The sequence below is a fragment of the Palaemon carinicauda genome, chromosome 10 (genome assembly GCF_036898095.1).
Source record: "Palaemon carinicauda isolate YSFRI2023 chromosome 10, ASM3689809v2, whole genome shotgun sequence".
Lineage (NCBI taxonomy): Eukaryota > Metazoa > Arthropoda > Malacostraca > Decapoda > Palaemonidae > Palaemon > Palaemon carinicauda.
The window spans coordinates 130,589,863-130,609,746 of record NC_090734.1 but is presented as its reverse complement, the minus strand read 5'-3'; the positions used below and the strand labels follow the sequence as shown (position 1 = coordinate 130,609,746).

General features: G+C 39.4%; 1 protein-coding gene across 10 annotated transcripts in view; it reads right to left on the bottom strand.

Annotated features, from left to right (window-relative positions):
* The window catches only part of unc79 (UNC-79 domain-containing protein), a 184,657-nt gene that overhangs the window by 134,414 nt on the left and 30,359 nt on the right, over positions 1–19,884 (bottom strand). For 9 of the 10 annotated variants that reach the window (XM_068381893.1, XM_068381896.1, XM_068381901.1 and 6 more), the window contains exon 8: positions 18,446–18,556. The exons of the other annotated variant lie outside the window; for it this stretch is intronic. In XM_068381893.1, the coding sequence (XP_068237994.1) occupies positions 18,446–18,556 (111 nt within the window). The remainder of the gene's footprint in view (positions 1–18,445; positions 18,557–19,884) is intronic. 10 annotated transcript variants of the gene reach the window in all.

Genomic DNA, 19,884 nt, shown 5'->3' with positions numbered 1-19,884 from the left:
GATTCATTTTGGTAAGAAGTCAATTCAAAATAACAGTAAGAAAAGAATCTGCAAAACAGTTTATGGGCCTATTAGATAATACCTATAAACTATTATAGTTTAGATCATGTAATCATTCTAGTGAAATGTTGTTCTAAGCCAGAAATTCCCCCAAATGGAAAAACACTCAAGACCAAATTCAATCTAAAGTATTTCGGTATGAAACATGGTTACAGAACTTCAATCCTCAAATTGACAAACATTAAGTATTCACATCCTTAAAAAGTAATTTTGACGAAGGAAAAATCTATTTCTGGGCAAGGGACTTGTGTCGCTCGGTGAAATGCTCCTTATAGCACCATTTCTAAGGTATAAATACTACTAAATATACCAGAGAAAAAAGTTGCATGATATGCCAGGAATATATCCAGCTCGCTCACCCTTATAAGGTGTCGGTATAGTAACTGGAGCGTGTTAAAACCACTATCAGAGGTCCCTTACCAATTAGTCTTCTCCTTCCTCAACATCCCCCATTACTACGAGGTGCCATTCTTCATCCCACTACTGATATTTCAAATACTTTTCAGTAAATTCAAACTATCTGCCTTAACAACATGAAGAAATTTAATGAAAGCCTGTCATATGTAGATAAAAATAGCAAAAAATAAACAACTCTGAAAGAATGAATAATTTTAACTACTTTAACAAATCAACAAGCTAGAATTTATATCATACAATAGTATAAGCAATAGCTTCAACATTTTACCCATTTCAAAATGGTCTACTTAAGAGCTATTGTTTTTGTATATATGGAAAACTTTCCAGTATACATTTCAAACAAGAATCTTTCTGAATAGCATAAAAAAAATTACAATTGGTAGCTATGGTATCTATTGAGTTTGTGCTGTCCGATAGGCAAATCTCATTAACAGAAAAATGGGAGCAACAATGAGCAGAGATGATGTCACAATCGAGATCATAATTGACAAACCACCTCACTACCATTCCGAGTGTTTGTAGGTCGGGTACAAAACGACACTAGCAGGGACACAATTTCAAAAGTAAGGTTTACTCTGTGACATCTGGCTGTTAATTTATGGTCTAGTCCTACATAAAATGTTATTAGCATGTACATTTAAAATTGTTGCTAAGGTTTCCCTTGCAGTTCTTCTTAACGCTTTTACCCCCAGGCTCTTTGGAAATTTCCAACCCTTAATCCGCAAGGGGTTATTTTTTCCCCAGCACATTTTGCAGTATATATTTTTTAAATTGCTCTAACAGGCTTAATTTTTGTCATGGAGAGGTCAGGTTGGTCTCATTCTCTTAGAAAATGCAGGAATTTTCTCAAAAAATTATTAAAAATATGAAAAAAAAAATTTTTATAGCATTTTTTTGCAAGGACGTACTGGTACGTCCATGGGGGTAAAGGGATGAGTTTTGTGAAACGTACCAGTACGTCCTTTGGGGGTAAAAGGGTTAAGTGTAGATATCATAGTGTTTCAATGTCTTTTTCTTTAACCTCCTTTTAATTTTAATCTTGATTCTCACCATGGCAATGGGATTGGATTGGATTACAACCTTACTTCTGAGCCCAAAGTATGAATGAGTAGAGTACAGTACTTGTGTGTAAACATGAGACGTTCAACTCTGCTCGCAACTATTTGCCCTGTGAATAAGTGAAGACTATAAGGCTAAGCTAGATGGTGTAGCACTGTTTATGTTAGATCCTTTGGTTTTTACAAAAGCTGCTGATGTTATCGTAGCTCATTCCTGCCACCCATAATGTTCTTGCAACATTCTTTGCCTGATGAGCAATGCCTAGTAGTGTGGATGCACCCATAGAAAAACATTGTGATTTGTGAATTGGAAAAACATTGGTTTTAGTAAAACTCCTATAATATCTTACATGATGTATCTCAGTGGCTTACTAACTATAGTTCATTTCTTTTATCGAGGCATATTTGCACCGACTCGCAGGGGTGCCCTTTTAGCTCGAAAAAGTTTCCTGATCGCTGATTGGTTAGAATTATCTTGTCCAACCAATCAGCTATCAGGAAACTTTTCCCAGCTAAAAGGGCACCCCTGCGAGTCAGTACAAATATGCCTCGATAAAAGAAATGGACTATAGGAGTATAATACAGTACAATATCTTATTTATATTATATATAACATATATGTGGCTCTATTTTAAATTTGTGCTGGCATGTGACATCATATAACGCTCACTGGATTACATTATGGTACTAACACTCGGTTTGATTAACCCTTTTAACCCCAGGCTGTTTGGAAATTTCCAACCCTTAACCCCCAAGGGGTTATTTTTTCTCCAGCACATTTTTGCAGTATATTTTTTTTAAATTACTATAACAGCCTTAATTTTTGACATAGAGAGGTCAAGTTGGTCTCATTCTCCTGGAAAATGCCTGAATTTTCTCAAAAAATTATCAAAAATATGGAAAAAAAAAATTTCTATTGCATTTTTTTGCAAGGACGTACCGGTACGTCCATGGGGGTAAAGGGATGAGTTTTGTGAAACGTACCAGTACGTCCTTTGGGGGTAAAAGGGTTAATGCATTATAGAAATATTCTTACTATATTTCCAGAACATTTGTTTCATTTCCCTCAAAGTAGGAGCATCATTATTGATTTCTGTACAACTATCTGTTGAATATGACCATGAACCTTAACTGTGGTACTTGCCAACACGCAATGTACAGTTAGTCTCTCGAAAATATTTTCATGTAAAGGTTGACAAACTTTGGTAGGTGTATATACTATAGCATGGGTTCAAGTGTTGAAAAAAATCAAATCTAATACCTTGCCTCTATTCCAGGTCTTTGTGCATCTTTAATTGCTTGTTTACCAAATAACTTACATTTTGAATTCCAGTAAAGGTGTAATAAATTATATGATATTATAATATCCAATTTATATATATACTATATATATATATATATATATATATATATATATATATATATATATATATATATATATATATATATATCTATATATATATATACATATAAATATATATATATATATACATATATATATATATATATATATATATATATATATATATATATATATATATATATATATATATATATATATATATATATATATATATATATATATATATATATATATATAAATATAAATATATATATATATATATATATATATATATATAAATATATATAATGTGGATAACATTATTTTTCCTAAGTAAAGTACTTTCATCGGACATGAAATTTGACAATATGAGGACTGATTCAATAATCCTTTTCTGAAATAACACCCCATACAAAACAAAACCTTTAGAGAAAGTAAAATATCTGGCTTTTTAAACAACATCCACATATCTAATTTGTAAAGAATCATTCAGTTTCTAATGATTCCAACTAAATAAATCTGAAGTAAAAGGCTAATCTACAATATTTGAAAGAACTGGATTATGTATGAACAGTAATGTATAAGGTCTATATCTGAACGTACATTCCGTTGCACATGCACCTCATGCGGTATTAAATGCAAGTATGCAAGGACTAGGCAGCACTGATACCAAAACCGTTCCAAGCTCAAATTAAAGGTGTCAAAATGCATCAACTTAAAATGATACATGAGGAGTTTATAGCAAATCGCTTGACCCGAACCTTATGTACATACATACCTGGTAATATTGTACGTATACATTAACATACATACGAGTGCAAGTATACAAACACTTACAATCACACGTACCCAGAAATGAATATGTGTACGCTAATGTTTTCATAGAGATAAGATAATTATCACACCTTTTAAATACTGTACGAAAATAACAAACCCTTATAAGATGTGTTCGACATACGAGTGCAAGTATACAAACACTTACAATCACACGTACCCAGAAATGAATATGTGTATGCTAATGTTTTCATAGAGATAAGATAATTATCACACCTTTTAAATACTGTACGAAAATTACAAACCCTCATAAGATGTGCTCAACTCACTCTTAATATCTAGGAAATTGCTTCACTAAGGAATTTCCCAATATCAACCAATTCCTGGGAGACATACTCATACCACAACCATTCACCGACATTTGTGTGCGTATTTCCATGTTTATTCAAAAAGGCATATGCAAACATATAATATTACACACAAATATACACTGTACACATAAGTACAGTAAACCTTCACAACAAAAAAAGAATTCAAAACTGATATTAACCCTTTTACCCCCAGGCTATTTGGAAATTTCCAGCCCTTAACCCCCAGGGGGTTATTTTTTTCCCAGCACATTTTGCAGTATATCTTTTTTAAATTGCTCTAACAGCCTTAATTTTTGACATAGAGAGGTCAGGTTGGTCTCATTCTCTTGGAAAATGCCTGAGTTTTTTTTTTAAAAACTATCAAAAATATGAAAAAATAAATTTCTATAGCATTTTTTTGCAAGGACGTACCGGTACGTCCATGTGGGTAAAGGGATGAGTTTTGTGAAACGTACCAGTACGTCCTTTGGGGGTAAAAGGGTTAACAGGACTAGGCAAAGTCAAATAAGTGGAAGCTGGTATGCCTGAAATACAAGTACAGTATGTTTAGAGAGGGTAAACAAAAACCAAATGGCCCTGATAATCTTGCAACAATCATTCTTGGTCTTTAAACAAATTACTGTATTGATCTGAAGACAAAAGTGCCATGTGATAAAAATCCCTAAGTTGTAATATCAGACGAAAAACTTATCCTGAACATAGAAAACTATAACTAGGATCTTCTTTCGAACTGTGATAACAAGAAAGAAAATGAACAGGGAGTACTCATTGCTAGGACATATTTTTATCAACCAGTTTTAGTTTATTTTCATAAATAGGACATTAATGTGGTTACTTTTAGCATGATTTTGTTTCTGAATTGGCGATGCCAATAAGGGGAAATATATCGCTCGTTTGCGACAATGTCGTCATAACTCAAAAATATGTTATTTTTATTAATAAAATAAATTTTTGAATATACTTACCCGATAATCATGTAGCTGTCAACTCCGTTGCCCGACAGAATTCTATGGAGGGATACGCCAGCTATCACAATACTAGAAGGGGGTGTATTTACCAGCGCCACCTGTGGCCAGGTACTCAAGTACTTCTTGTTGACACCTCCTCAATTATTCCTCGGTCCACTGGTTCTCTATGGGGAGGAAGGGAGGGTCGATTAAATCATGATTATCGGGTAAGTATATTCAAAAATTTATTTTATTAATAAAAATAACATTTTTCAATATTAAACTTACCCGATAATCATGTAGCTGATTCACACCCAGGGGGGTGGGTGAAAACCAGTGTACAAGATTAAAGGATAGCTAAGTATCCCATATTTCATATAATCAGTTATCCACAATAACAATGAAATAATAAGTACCTGGTAAGGAAGACGACTTGAACCGTTACTCTGCCTTTAATAAGATCGTCTTCCTTACTGAGCGCAGCGTTCCTCTTGGGAGGCTGAATCAACTCAAAGGTGCTAAAGTATACAGGGCTGCAACCCATACTAAAGGACCTCATCACAACCTTTAACCTTGGCGCTTCTCAAGAAAGAATTGACCACCCGCCAAATCAACAAGGATGTGGAAGGCTTCTTAGCCGACCGTACAACCCATAAAAAGTATTCAAGAGAAAGGTTAAAAAGTTATGGGATTATGGGAATGTAGTGGCTGAGCCCTCGCCTACTACTGCATTCGTTGCTACGAATGGACCCAGGGTGTAGCAGTACTCGTAAAGAGACTGGACATCTTTGAGATAGAATGATGCGAACACTGACTTGTTTCTCCAATAGGTTGCATCCATAACACTCTGCAGAGAACGGTTCTGTTTGAAGGCCACTGAAGTAGCCACAGCTCTCACTTCATGTGTCCTTACCTTCAGCAAAGCAAGGTCTTCTTCCTTCAGATGAGAATTTGCTTCTCTAATCAGAAGCCTGATGTAGTAAGAAACTGAGTTCTTAGACATTGGTAGAGAAGGCTTCTTGATAGCACACCATAAGGCTTCTGATTGTCCTCGTAAAGGTTTTGACCTTCTTAGATAGTACTTAAGAGCTCTAACTGGGCAAAGTACTCTCTCCAGTTCGTTCCCCACCATGTTGGACAGGCTTGGGATCTCGAACGACTTAGGCCAAGGACGGGAAGGAAGCTCGTTTTTAGCCAAAAAACCGAGCTGCAAGGAACATGTAGCCGTTTCAGATGTGAAACCTATGTTCCTGCTGAAGGCGTGGATCTCACTTACTCTTTTACCTGTTGCTAAGCACACGAGGAAAAGAGTTTTTAATGTGAGGTCCTTAAAAGAGGCTGATTGGAGCGGTTCAAATCCTGATGACATTAGGAACCTTAGGACCACGTCTAGATTCCAGCCTGGAGTGGACAACCGACGTTCCTTTGAGGTCTCAAAAGACCTAAGGAGGTCCTGTAGATCTTTGTTGGAGGAAAGATCCAAGCCTCTGTGGCGGAAAACCGCTGCCAACAAACTTCTGTAACCCTTGATCGTAGGAGCTGATAGGGATCTTACGTTCCTTAGATGTAACAGGAAGTCAGCAATCTGGGTTACATTGGTACTGGTTGAGGAAAAACTGCATTGGCCTTGCACCAGCTTCGGAAGACTTCCCATTAAGACTGAAAGACTCTGAGAGTGGATGTCGTCCTTGCTCTGGCAATCGCTCTGGCTGCCTCCTTCGAAAAGCCTCTAGCTCTTGAGAGTCTTTCGATAGTCTGAAGGCAGTCAGACGAAGAGCGTGGAGGTTGGGTGTACCTTCTTTACGTGAGGTTGACGCAGAAGGTCCACTCTAGGAGGAAGAGTCCTGGGAACGTCGACCAGCCATTGCAGTACCTCAGTGAACCATTCTCTCGCGGGCCAGAGAGGAGCAACCAACGTCAGCCGTGTCCCTTTGTGAGAGGCGAACTTCTGAAGTACCCTGTTGACAATCTTGAACGGCGGGAATGCATACAGGTTGAGATGGGACCAATCCAGCAGAAAGGCATCCACGCGAACTGCTGCTGGGTCTGGAATCGGAGAACAAAACAAGAGGAGCCTCTTGGTCATCGAGGTAGCGAATAGATCTATGGTTGGCTGACCCCACAGGGCCCAAAGTCTGCTGCAAACATTCTTGTGAAGGGTCCACTCTGTGGGGAAGACCTGACCCTTCCGGCTGAGGCGATCTGCCATGACATTCATATCGCCCTGAATGAGCCTCGTTACCAGCGTGAGCTTTCGATCTTTTGACCAAATGAGGAGGTCCCTTGCGATCTCGAACAACTTCCTCGAATGGGTCCCTCCCTGCTTGGAGATGTAAGCCAAGGCTGTGGTGTAGTCGGAGTTCACCTCCACCACCTTGTTAAGCTGGAGGGACTTGAAGTTTATCAAGGCCAAATGAACTGCCAACAACTCCTTGCAATAGATGTGAAGTGTCCTTTGCTCCTGATTCCATGTTCCCGAGCATTCCTGTCCGTCCAGTGTCGCACCCCAGCCCGTGTCCGATGCGTCCGAGAAGAGACGGTGGTCGGAGGTCTGAACAGCCAAAGGTAGACCTTCCTTGAGAAGAATGCTGTTCTTCCACCACGTTAGAGTAGACCTCATCTCTTCGGAAACAGGAACTGAGCCCGTCTCTAGCGTCATGTCCTTTATCCAGTGAGCAGCTAGATGATACTGAAGGGGGCGGAGGTGGAGTCTCCCTAACTCGATGAACAGGGCCAGCGATGAAAGTGTCCCTGTTAGACTCATCCACTGCCTGACTAAGCATCGGTTCCTTCTCAGCATGCTCTGGATGCATTCTAGGGCTTGGAAGATCCTTGGGGCCGACGGACAAGTCCGAAAAGCTCGACTCTGAAGATCCATACCCAAGGAGACAATGGTCTGGGATGGAACGAGCTGAGACTCCTCAAAATTGACCAGGAGGCCCAGTTCCTTGGTCAGATCCAGGTACATTTGAAAATCTCCAGACAGCGACGACTTGAGGGAGCTCTTAAAAGCCAGTCGTCTGACGGAGCCGGACACAAGATCATGATACTGCTGCACAGTCTGTAAACTGTCAATCATGGGCAAGCGAGGAAGTACAGTGACAACCCGAATCTGTCTAGACTGTCTGGGTCGTACAGACAACTCCTTAACGGGTTGCTGAGGTTGCCGCACTGCGTCACAACAAGTCCCTTCTGTTGGTTGTTGAACGTCTTCCCCGTGACACATTGACTCCGTAAACAAAAAATCCTCTAACAAGGACTAAGCTTGGACTGCATGTCATGCAACACAGCTCAAGGTCTATGGGAGCAGGTGTGGTAACAGACGGGATTAGCGGCTGAAGTGTAACCATTACCTTCCCTGTAAGCATGTTATGCTTAAATAAAAGTCCATAAGAGGTTATGCAGCTAAAGGCTCCCTCCAAATGACAGAGTCCTCAAGGGAATATCAGAAGGAGGGAGAAAAGAACTTTCTCATCTACAGGGACCTTATCCTAGAAAAGCTAAGTTCTCTGAGTGAGAGTTCACTGGTGCAAAGCAGCAGACTAGAAGGCAACGTTATGAAACTGCTTGACAGTCTAGTGAGTTGGCAACAACCCAAGATGTGCTGAGAAGCATGCGGTAAGGTATGCAGAGCATGATGTATGCAGAGTATGCTGTATGCAGAGCATGCTGTATGTAGAGCATGTTGAATGCAGAGCATGCTGAAAGCAGAGCATGCTGAATGCAGAGCATGTTGTATGCAGAGCATGCTGAATGCAGAGCATGCTGAATGCTGAGCATGTAGTAAGCAGAGCCTGCTGTAAGCAGAGCCTGCTGAAAGGAAAGCAGAGCGTGTGCATGGCGTTTAACATTTCTCAGAAATTCCATGACCAGTGCTAGAGTGCTTTATGCATGCTTGCATGGGGTTTAAACCATGGTATGCTGAACAGCAGAGTCAGAACGAGCTGGAACAACAACAGAGGTTTCCTCAACTTGATGGAAAACCTGAGGTTCAGACTGCATAGGCTGAACAACAGACGGAGCAGAAGGCAGGTGCAAGGGTGAAGGAGGTTGACTCCTAGCAAGAGTTGCACCCAAGGATTGCACCAGCTGAGCGGAGGACGGAGGCGGAGTAGTCCGTTCCTGTTCCTGAGAGATGAGTGGAGCATGAGAAGGTTGAGGCTGCGCAGAACAAGGTAAAGTTCTAGCAAGCTGAGGCTCCTGAGGCGCAAGTGCATGGTGTAGATGAGCTTGCCTAGATGAGGGTTGAACTCGGTGCAGCGCTGGTTGAGCAGACAGACTCACGGAGGGGAGAGGTTGTTGTACCCCAACCGAGAGTTGCACCACTGGTGGAGCAGCAAGGGGAGGAGGAGGAAGAGTGTAACTCTCCTGATCCCAAAGCAAGGGTTGCCTTAAAGAAGGCTGAGGCTGAACAACACTGTGAACAGCAAACTCCGAAAGTGGTTCAACATCGTACGCCTGGCAGATGGTGCTGCGACCAGGCGGAGCAGGTGCAGGCTGGGCGAGCACAGGCGGAGCAGGTGCAGGCTGGGCGAGCACAGGTGCAGCGAGAACAGGTGGAGGGAGTGCAGGAGGTGCAACACTCTCAGCCCGACACTCACGCATCAAGTCCGAAAGCTGTGCTTGCATGGACTGTAGTAGAGTCCACAACATCATACGCCTGGCAGATGGTACTGTGATCAGGCGGAGCGAGTGTAGGAGGAGGGAGTGTAGGCGGAGGCGGAGGAGCAACACTCTCAGCCCGACACTCACTCATCAAGTCCGAAAGCTGTGCTTGCATGGACTGTAGTAGAGTTCACAACATCGTACGCCTGGCAGATGGTGCTGCGACCAGGCGGAGCAGGTGCAGGCTGGGCGAGCACAGGCGGAGCAGGTGCAGGCTGGGAGAGCACAGGTGCAGCGAGAACAGGTGGAGGGAGTGCAGGCGGTGCAACACTCTCAGCCCGTCACTCACGCATCAAGACCGAAAGTTGTGACTGTATGGAGTGCAGTAGAGTTAACTTGGGGTCGGACGACACTAAGTTCTGCTGAGGTAAAGCCTTAACAGCAGAGATCTGTTGTGGCAGAACCTTACTCCTCTTAGTCGGAGTGTAATCAACTGATGACTGAGGAGAGTCAGAGCTAACCCAATGACTGCATTCGGGTTGTGAACTTTAACTTCGTACGTCTGGCATAGGTCTGGACTTAACGTTTAAGAAGTCTTGAGACCTGAGACCAGCGTTACTCTGCCTTTATTTTCTCCCCTAATCTCTTCTGCAGACGAGCAAAATAAGGGCTCAATCGTCTGCGGGTGGGAGTGACGGTCTCGGTAAGACACGCCCACAACCACCGAGAATACTTCTGTGCGCCGATCAAGGCCTGCTGAACCCTTATGCCCTTCGACATTGCTTCTCCCCTGGGCTTGGGAGCTTGCAAGAGGTCCCGGACTGGGAGGACGACTGGCGCGCACAAAAGTACCCTCACGCACTAATCACTTATCACTTTGATTTCTGTTTGCACTTATTTCACTGAACTCGAAACTTTAAGTGGTTTGTACCTGAAATACGCAATTCTATCCTTTCTCAAAGTTAGTAATTGCGACAACAGAATTACAATGTAACAGAAAAATCTAATGAAAGATAATTCAGTGGTTGGAAAGAGACTAAACACTAGATTACTCTAGAAACGTTTAGTTTCTTCCCCTAAAGAGACTAGGGAGAAGAGCAAAAAAAACGATAACGACATTACTCGTACGCCTGGCAGGCTTGAATGAAACGTTTATCCTATTTCTCCCTCCGTCTCTATCTCTCTCTCTCTCTCTCTCTCTTGACTTAGAACCTGAGAGAAGAGCCCAATCATATATATCGTTAAAACATATTATTGTTAAAGGAAAAAAACTGAAAAGTTCCTTTATTAGGATCAAAACCATTAAGTTAAGAAAGAATGAACAAAACGCTAGACACGGTTACTCTTACTGCAACGTGAAACCGTGAACATTCTTTCTCTATCGTAACGATAGAGTGCAAGTTGAACGTTCTGAACGTCAACAACTGCAGAGACAAAACAAAACGTTAGTTCAACTTTGAAAACAGTACGAGACTATCAAAGAAATTCTTTCAAAAACATTAAAAATGGCATAATATGTTAACAGGTAAAACCGAAATGACGGGCTCAAAGTTAATTAACTTCGGTAAAAGACCGTCTACTATTAGGAAGGTCGAATATAAACAAATATAAAAATTAATTTTAATGAGTTTATAATAAAAGGAAGTTAATCGAGGAGGCCTATAAGAGGCGGAGAGATATAAAATAAATCTATAACTTTTGTTAAGCAAATTTAAGAAAGAGAGTCTATACTCTCTTAGACACCAACACTTCCGTCTAAGGGAAGGGTCGGCCATTGAAAGGTGAACGAGAGTTCATACTCTCTCGTCACCAAAATTAATCAAATTAATTCCAAAAGCTAACTAAGCTAATATAGAAGTTTCCAGTAAAGCGACAGCCGAAATCAAAGAGAAATACTTCACCAAAGTCGTGAAAAAACTCCAAGAACATAAGCGTATCCCAGAATGTCTTGCCGGAAGCACGACAGAGGAATAATTGAGGAGGTGTCAACAAGAAGTACTTGAGTACCTGGCCACAGGTGGCGCTGGTAAATACACCCCCTTCTAGCATTGTGATAGCTGGCGTATCCCTCCATAGAATTCTGTCGGGCAACGGAGTTGACAGCTACATGATTATCGGGTAAGTTTAATATTGAAAAAGCTATTTTTCAGGAGAGCCATTTTAATCAATTAAAACATTCTCATATTAATGTATGTCGTTAGGACATTTAGCGCCTCTAGCGATCAATTTTTTAGCTACATTTATGAAACTTTTGCCAAAAAAATCAGCATTTGAAAATGAATATGTCTATATGGATAACTCAAAAATACATTTTTTTGTGTTATGACGTTGTTGTCGCAAGCGAGCGATATGCACCTTATATAGTCAGCTCGGCATTGGTTAACGGACAACCTATTTGGTTTCAAGATTGATCTAATCTCGAAACAAAATTCCTGATGTTGTGTATCATTTTTCTATCAATAAATAGTTTAATCAAACTAATGCGTGATATTCTCGATTTTCTCAGGACTAGCCCGAAAGGATTTGTTCTTTTCTAATATATGGTATTACTGTACATACAAGATTAGATGTTATTTAACAAACAGCAATTTCCTAAAAAGTTGACGACTGGATACACTATGTTAAAGAATCTGACAAAAAGCGAATTTACAGACGTGATAGAGGTAATAGTCTCTGATTGGAGGAAATACTCAATTGCCTAAGAATAGCTGTCTAACACATCAGTTTTGGATAGATTGAATTTATGAATTTGGTCCAGAGTCCAGCACTAGGGTCTGGGAGGCTATTGAGACCCCAACTGCAACAAGGGGAAAACCCAGGAATTGCAATATCATGGAAAAGTTAAAAGGCTGGACAGCAAGAACAGAGGTATAGAAGAAGGTTAAAATCCAAACACACTTAGGGAACAAAAGAAGGTTACAAAGACAAAGTAATGCCGACCAACCTCCCTCCACGAAACAACAGTTCATTTCGTAGCGACCCTGGGAACAGCAATTTAATTCTTTTAGAATAAAGGCATACATAAATTAGCCACTTCTCAAATCTTTATAAATTCCAAATTTTAAACTTGATACGTCATACGTTTAGGTAGCTATGTAGGAAATTCATTGTTTTCTAATAAATTTTTTTTTAAATTCTATCTTTATTTCTTTATTAGCTACGCTACAAAATATCAACATAAGTATGTTGACACATGACAGCATTCCTCACTGTAAAATATTTTGAAAGTCATGAGTCTGACAGCAATTTTGTTACAGCTTGGATCACCTGAGGGTTAATGAATGGATTCAGCAAAGAAAATAAAATAATGAATAAAGTAATCCAAACAGATCTTCAGTAAGACCATATCTATATTTCTCAACCTTTCCTATGTCCTCACCTGACCACTTCCTTTCAGTTAAAATTAGCTAGATCCAGTCCTCCTTATAGTGGAGTCCAAATATTCTTAAGAAATCATATAATTACTTTATGCTGAGAGAGACTGTAGTAATTTAATTGTTTAGTAATTAAATTTAGTAGCAGTTTTGGATGTTGAACAGGGTTAGGTAGTCTCATAGGGGGATTAAGAGGTCCAGTAATAAATAAGTATACATAGAAAAAGTCCCCCAGCGCCCTGGAACAGTAATCTAAAGACAGGCTGAGATCTGGACAAAACATCATCAATGCCAGGGAGGAGGTTGAATGATTGATGGGAGGCCATGGAAGGAAATTTCCCTTGAACATAAAAATAAGTCAGATCTTGAGGTATAGTAGATAATACAGGGTTCTCTCACATTCTTATCACTAGAGGTTTGGGGCAATGAAAAAGATTACTCTTACTTGAACCATCAAAAGGTTTACACTTAATGTCCTACTCCTAGACAAGAGACCGGGATTACATGTGTGCAGGTCAAGGCTACGTTTATGTCGATCACCTGGCGACTGTCTCTACCTAGGCTTTTTTGAAGTTGCTTAACATGGATTTATAGCAATGATGATAACAATAAATTTGGCTTATTTTCATTAAACTTTTCAACTTTCTCTTAAACATATTGAGCCTGAAAGGCTGAGATAATCTATAATAATTACAAAGAACGGAAGCAATAGCTTTACAGTGTCCTTTTTACTAGTGTGTGATCTTCAGGTTTCTTATCTCATCAGCAAAAAGACCAATGAATACTGATAGCCAAATGTATCGAGATAACAGCAGGTAGAATGGTGAGGGTAGTTTGCATTTACAAATGGTATCACACTTGGAAGGATAGGATTTCACAGACTCTGAAACAAAATATGCGCAAGCATAGAAGTCATGATCACCAAACGTCTTGTCATGGCAACTTGGTCACTTGTTTTGTGTGCCTAACAAACAGCTCAATAAACAAATTTCATAAGGTCAACTAAGAAAAGTAGATCTGAAAAGAGCAACATAGACAAAGCTAAGTCAGCCTTGAAGAAACACAAAATTAAACCAGGCAACCTGGTTGCTACAAACTATATGATCTGCGGAACGAGTACAAACACTGGGGTCACTAGCTTGGAGCATGATCACACAGCACATCTCACCTTAAAAAGGCAGCAGTGTGTTGACATGCCAGACAAGAAGTTGCAGTGGCCCAAAATCCTTAACAGAGATGTCCAGCATGTGGCAAGGTATACAAAGCCAAGATTGGACACAGGCAGAGCAATCCTACATTTGAGAACTTATTGCATTACTGCCCATATAGGTATAAATCATTTTCCCCCAAGTCCATGTACCAAATCAAGAGCAGACATTGTGAGTTACCTGAAACAAATGTTTCAACTATGGTAATGAAGCCAAAACGGTAGGCGTAACTCCCGTAGGAAATAAGAATAATTGCTGAAGCAAGAATTAAGATTCCAAATAATTATCCATTGCTTCTTCCATATCCGTTCAGCACAATAGGACAATTCTGAAATTAAAGCATATTCACCCATTTAAAATTTTGGCCTTAAAATATCATTAAAAATAATTAGATACTGAGTGGATTAAAATTTCCTGAGACTGCTTCACAAAACATCAGGCATTTCAAAATCTTTTGAAAGCAAACCTCCATTGAGTCGTATTTACCACCCCTAAAATTTCATTCCCCTCATCATGGTCTTATTCATGGTTAAATTTAAAAGTTTCGTCTTTGAAACTACTAAAATCAATCAAGATAGCTCCAGAGAGAAATAAGTATAATAAAATTAAAAACTATATATTGTACTGTAACTGAATAAAAGTGCAAAGTTGTAACTCAAGTATGTAAAAAAGGGATTTTGATGAAGGAAAAATCTATTTCTGGGCGAGGAACCTGTGTCGCCAAGTGAAATGCTCCTTAAAGCACCATTTCAAAGGTATAAATACTGCTAAATATACCAGAGAAAAAAGTAGCATGGAATGCTAGGAATATATCCAGCTCGCTCACCCCTAAAGGGTGTCAGTATTAAAACTGAGGCGAGTGATACCACTACCAAAGATCCCTTTCCAATTAGACTTCTCATTCCTCAAAATCTCCCGTTACTACAAGGTGTCGTTCACTACAGCTACTGCCCCACCTCTCGGGACGTAATGGTATCAATGACCATTGCTGTTACGATGCCAGATAATACCTAATAATCAATCAATCTTGAGATGTAATGTGATTCATTCTCTATAAAAATTTATACAAAAGTGGACAAAATCAATAGGTAACTAATTCGTACCATTCAGATGAGTAAATGATCAAAATAACCGTAAATATCTGTAAGCTAAATCTTGAAATTCCCTTAGAAAGGAAAGCCCCACAAGATTTCCCGGCCACAGGCCCAGGGCAACGACGAGGCTGCTCCATAACACAACACTAAGCCACCAAGAGACACAGGGATACAAAGGAAAGGGTAAGGAAATGAACACGTGGGTAGCGCGTGGTAGACACAAAGGGTCACACAGGGTAAGAGAGAGCGCGGCGAGATGATAATCATGTCGCGACCAGAAACTTACTGAGGAGACAACCTGAGCTTGCACGCTCTCCGACCCCGGGTCGCCTCAGGGCGTGTTTCACTCCACCTGAGGTTAGCCCCTTAGAAAACGGGAATAGGGTAAACTACACAAAAATCTGGTCGGTTAGGGTAGAGTTACCAGTAACTCCTAAGAAGGTAGTTCTAGGTAAGTACCCTGTGTTGGAACAACTTGATATTCCATATCCAATCAAAGTAAGCAATGCAAAATTTAACCAAATCCTCAAGTCCACAATCCCTTTGGAGCAGCAATGCAAGATTTGTATGCTACCATTAGATTTCAAGAAGCTAACTTGATTGGAGGCTTCCCTTCTCATTAACCCTCTGTGCTAATGGACCAATTGATGCCACCAAAGTTCTTTTTAAACAGGTAGAACACCTCCAGGGACTGGTGAAACCAACAGAGCCCCAACAAGAACTCTGAAAATCGTATCAAACTAGAAGATCCATACTGTCAAATGTATAGGCATACAGTATAATGGACTGTACTGAAGGTAGGCCATCAATCCTAAAGCTTAGATCACTTCACTTATATACGGGCCAGGTTCGGAAACACAATACTCTGGAAAGAACGCTACTAATTGGATCAGTCTATGGTACAAGAACAAGAGGAAGGCCTAAAACTAGATTGAGTGACAATATCATGGAGATTTGCGGGCTAACGATGGTGGAGTTGGAAAGGAAGGCTCAAGACCGGAATGAATGGAGAAATTTTGTGCAGAGGGCCACGGCCGTTCGACATCGAACACCCCGTACTTGATGATGAGTGAAAGACATGCTGGCCCCAAGCTAGACAATAGCGAATCTTAAACTTGAGTTTACCACCCACAGACTATGGATGTTATACACGCAAAAATATAGGGATACATATTGCATTTTATTATACAGACATATCAAACATCATGCGAGTATGAGGGAAATTTGATTACACGAGGATTCCAGGGTTCCCATATAGGGAATTCAATGATGAATTCTCACATATATTCTTTAAAATTACTGTAACTATATATTTGTCTTGCTAACTTAACAAAATCTCAAGTAGAGCATACAGTATAGAGAAGTCAGTACGTACTGTGAATGTAAAGAATCAAATGGAACACATAACACCAGAATATCAGGGTTCAATGAATTACAAAGTACATCGAATGTTCATCACATACACAAAACATTACTCTTGCACATACACATCCTAATTGTATAAACTGTTCTCTAAATCATACTCAGCAAGTGCATATGCGCATAATCATCAACAATTAATACATGCCATAAGACAACACTCGTCAAGTAACTTCTTTACACAAAAGAATTCCATACAGATGTATAACATTCGCAAAATTCTAAGAGACCAATAATCAGGCAACGAAATGGAATACATTACCTAACTGTACAATCAATTTATAGCCTTGAAGAATCCTGGTTCTCTTTAAATAGACTTCTATTATCAAGCTATTTATGAGGTGCATTAGACTACAGTATTTTGGAAATTTCTTATGATGGTGATAACTTGCAATAAAAAAAAAAAAGGACGACACAATCAGCAAAAACAAGACTTTCTAGCAGCTAGGATATTTGGAGAAAGAGAATCCTGTTCTAAAACTGCATGTATTACAAGCGCTCTATCTGACTGGTAACTCGTTTCATGCACATTCATAAGCTCTCTCTGCATTACCGTTTGCCTTCTTATTGTAATTAGATACACACGATCATTTAGGAATAAGTTGACAATTTCATATAACAATGGTGGCAATTTATGTGCAACACTTGTTGCGATTAACAATGCTCATAAAAATAGACAAGTCAATGACGAAAATATAGTAAATGCACTACAATGTACAGTACGTTTTCTATCGATTCACCCAGCAGGCATTAAAAATGCCAGAAAAAAAAATGGACAGTTATCAAATAAGGTAAATATAATTATGCCACACATGAACCATCAATCATAACATAGAAGCTAGGGGAATTATATGACACTGAAGAATAGTACTTTGTAACTGGGATGTCTACGCAGTTTCTACAGATATCCTTATTCAGTAACATTATGTAGTAAGTAATTTCTCTGAGACAAGTGTCTAAAAATGTACTTGCCTATATAAAAAAAAAAACTTACAAAACTTGGAATGAATACAAAAATCAACGGATAATTTTAATGCATCAAATATTCTGTACACTGTGCATCACATCCCAGTTACATTTCCAAAGAACCATGTAACATGCTATTTTGTAGTCCTCAATAGTAAAGCAGTAATACAGCGTGCAGAACACGCCTGGAAGTAAGGAAAGGGTGAGAAATTTTGCAGGCAAAAGGAAAAGGAACAATCATAGATGACTAAGTGGATGCGTAATTAAAAGCTTAAAAAAAGAGTTGATGAGGCCAACTGGATGACAATGCCACCGCAGTCATCCTGATTTAATTCCTTTTCCCATAAACTATTATTTATGGTAACATCGATATTATTGGCCAGTAAAAGGACCAAGGAGAAAACATAGCTGGGAGAGGGAGAGAAGGCTGATTCAAGAAGCTGGCAAGTCAACTGAGAGCCATAGCAGAGACAATGCAGTTGAAAGACCTGTCTTGTTTGTGACAGTTATGGGCGTGGAGATTTTTGGAGGACAGGCAGGAAAAGGCGTAATGGGGAAAATTTTTCTCCTACTTATCAGATCTTTTCCCTTTAATTTATTTGGGATTGTGTCATTTGGCACCAATACAAAAAATTAATCTCTGAACCCTGTGCCATGACTCGCAGCTCTTTCTAATCTTTCAAAATCCATAAATATGAATCATGAGCACTAAGGGGTACAAGTTAGTGTATTATACATTAAATCATATCTAGATATAAAAATCTAAGTGTAAATATATGGGACCAATAATTCAGGCAGGAAATTGGATACCTTTTGGACTTTTCGATTCCCCACTGTCAGAATTTGCAGTCTGGGATATCGAATCACTTTTCGCGGCCTGTGCCGATTTATTGAACATTGCCTTCAACACACTTGATATGTCTAGAATAGAGAATACACACGGTAGAGAGTGATGGAGAATGCTGTTTGGACGCTACATCTATGGAGTTAGAAAACAGGAGGAGAAAGGGCTTAGATGGGAAACTTTCCACTGATTCTGCGACTGACACATTAATTTCCCTTACGAAGGGATGTTTCATGGAATCTTGTGAAAACTTTCCCCTGAATACACTGGAAAATGCAATATAAACAAGTCACAGTTACACAGACAGATGATTAACATAAATAAAGCATGAAAACAGCAACAAACAAGTCTGATTTTTTTTTTTCTTTTGACTTTAGCCCCAATGCAGACGCTGCATCGAAAGCCGCAAAGGAATGAGGCATTTACAAGGATGGGGTGACTCTCAAGGGTTTGAGGATGAGGTGCTAACATCCAAAGTCATCAAGGCTATGCTTCAGAGTGCTCAGCAGCAGGTGTAACAAAGCCTCAGTACATCAGGTCGTGAGCACCTTCACAACCTGAGCCCTGCTTTCATGCTGTTGTGTCACATCATCTTAAGTTTAGTATCCTTTAGATTGATGAAAAATGTTTTGAACTATAAAAAAAAACTAACAATATAAACTTCTGAAATGTTATGAAAGTGAAACACTTGTGTTGAGTGATCAGTCTGCACTGCAATGTTTCATGAATGCACAAAAGCAGCCCTTGGTGATAAGCAACAACAGTCACTTCATTCGTCACGAATGTTCGGAATTATTTTTAGTCAGTTTGGAAGTAACCACAAAGTTATTAGGTGTACATTAAGTTAAGAAATTGAGAGCTGTACCTGAAAGATGAGTCAATACACGATATCCTTTCCCCGAGAGAAGATAATGCAAGATTGACCTTCATAAAACAATAAGTAATTGCAAAAGTCGGCTTATTTTCAATGTAACAAATAAACAAGGTAACTATAGTCCATTTCTTTTAGTGATGCATATTTGCACCGACTCGCGGCGGTGCCCTTTTAGCTCGGAAAAGTTTCCTGATCGCTGATTGGTTAGATTTATCTTGTCCAACCAATCAGCGATCCGGAAACTTTTCCGGGCTAAAAGGGCACTGCTGCAAGTCGGTGCAAATACATATGCATTGCTAAAAGAAATGGCTTATAATTATGCATAGAACCTAAAATCTATTAAAACTTCAAAATGTAGAGATGAATAGCAATTGATTATAATAATATATATTAGAATTTACAGAACAAATTAAAACATTCCTCCTCAAACATTTAAATAATGACAGAAACATTTCAAGCTCCAAACAGTTACAATTTTGTTGAAAAAAATGTTTTCAATGTCTTGTCGCACTAGCGATAAGGAAATACAGG